At 51.6% G+C, this 1,188-nt stretch overlaps 1 protein-coding gene across 1 annotated transcript; it reads left to right on the forward strand.

Moving 5' to 3' along the window:
- Nucleotides 1-471: 471 nt before the first annotated feature.
- Nucleotides 472-1,094, forward strand: Pmar_PMAR015788 (hypothetical protein; the record flags this gene model as incomplete). The annotated part of the gene is made up of 3 exons (XM_002788831.1): nt 472-644; nt 810-922; nt 970-1,094. Coding segments are annotated over 3 exons (411 nt in total), but the record flags the coding sequence as incomplete, so codon positions are not given.
- Nucleotides 1,095-1,188: the final 94 nt, after the last annotated feature.

Consider the following 1,188-nt stretch of genomic DNA (forward strand, 5'->3'; position numbering starts at 1 on the left):
AGCTGAGCCTCAGCTACTCCTACAAATAATGTTCATCGGCAACTGTGTTGCCCAATTCGTAGGCTTGACCATCACGCCACCCTCAGCTCCATTCGCTCGTACTCGTGACTCGCCCAGGGCGTGACGCTCTAGAACTAATCATGTTGGAAGATGAACTAATCATCGACGCGATCGGTCGAGAATCTCGACTCGAGATCATGAAAACGATTCTGATTGATGGATCGCGAAGTGAGGTGGATGTCGGAGTGTGAAGAACCAACTGATCGAGCACACAACAATCACGACGTAGTCATCAGGGACGCAGCCTTCTCTCATATGTCTCCCCTGGCATCGATGGCTCATCGATGCCGGGGGGAATGGGTTTCGCCATCCGACGAGTCTCGTCGCCTCTCCTCCAAAGATATAGTCTCGGCCCATGCCAGAGTTCACGTATAGGCATAGCTCCTTCGGCTCATGTTTACTCTCATTCAGGCAACTTTTGCTATGAACCTCGGTGAACTGCGTTCTCCTAAGAACTTCAGAGTCTACTCCGGCTCCTCGGCCATGCCTGAGTATGAAGCTATTGTGAACTCTCTCAGAGAGCAATGTATCGGGGAGCACGAGAGAATTCCCGTACCCTTCGACGACTCCACGCGAAGGATGATGTGACGAAACCGTCACTCGAGCAATCGAGAACCTCAGTCCAGATACTGCGATTATACTGCTTCAGGCAGAAGTCTGACTAGCGTTGAGGAATTCATATCCTCCACCGTCTGTCCTACGTACGTGGAAGTCATCTCGGCTGAATCCGCCGTCGTCAAGTCATGCAGATACGCGAACACTCACTCCATGGCTTCGGCAACTGCTCGTCAAACGATGCGTTACCGCGAAGACGCAAGGGAGGAGATTCGTAAATATTTCAATTGTACTGCCGAAGACTCCGGTAAGTGCATCGGTCGCAGGCGCCAGGTCACATGTTTGATCATTCAGTCATCTTCTGTGGTGCTGGAGCTACGGCAGCTATCGACAGGTTCATTGGAATCATGTGCCGCAGTCGAATCTTTGCTACTGATGCATCTCCGAAAGGCTCCGTCGGGCGGTCCGCTCATCTCTAACAACACATTAGCTTTGATCGTTGCCATTCAGGTTTTGATTGTAGATCCGGCTGCTCATCACAGCTCACTACTCCCTTCAGAGAGCTGGCTTCGA

Source organism: Perkinsus marinus, assembly GCF_000006405.1.
Source record: "Perkinsus marinus ATCC 50983 genomic scaffold scf_1104296927614, whole genome shotgun sequence".
NCBI classification, from domain to species: domain Eukaryota; phylum Perkinsozoa; order Perkinsida; family Perkinsidae; genus Perkinsus; species Perkinsus marinus.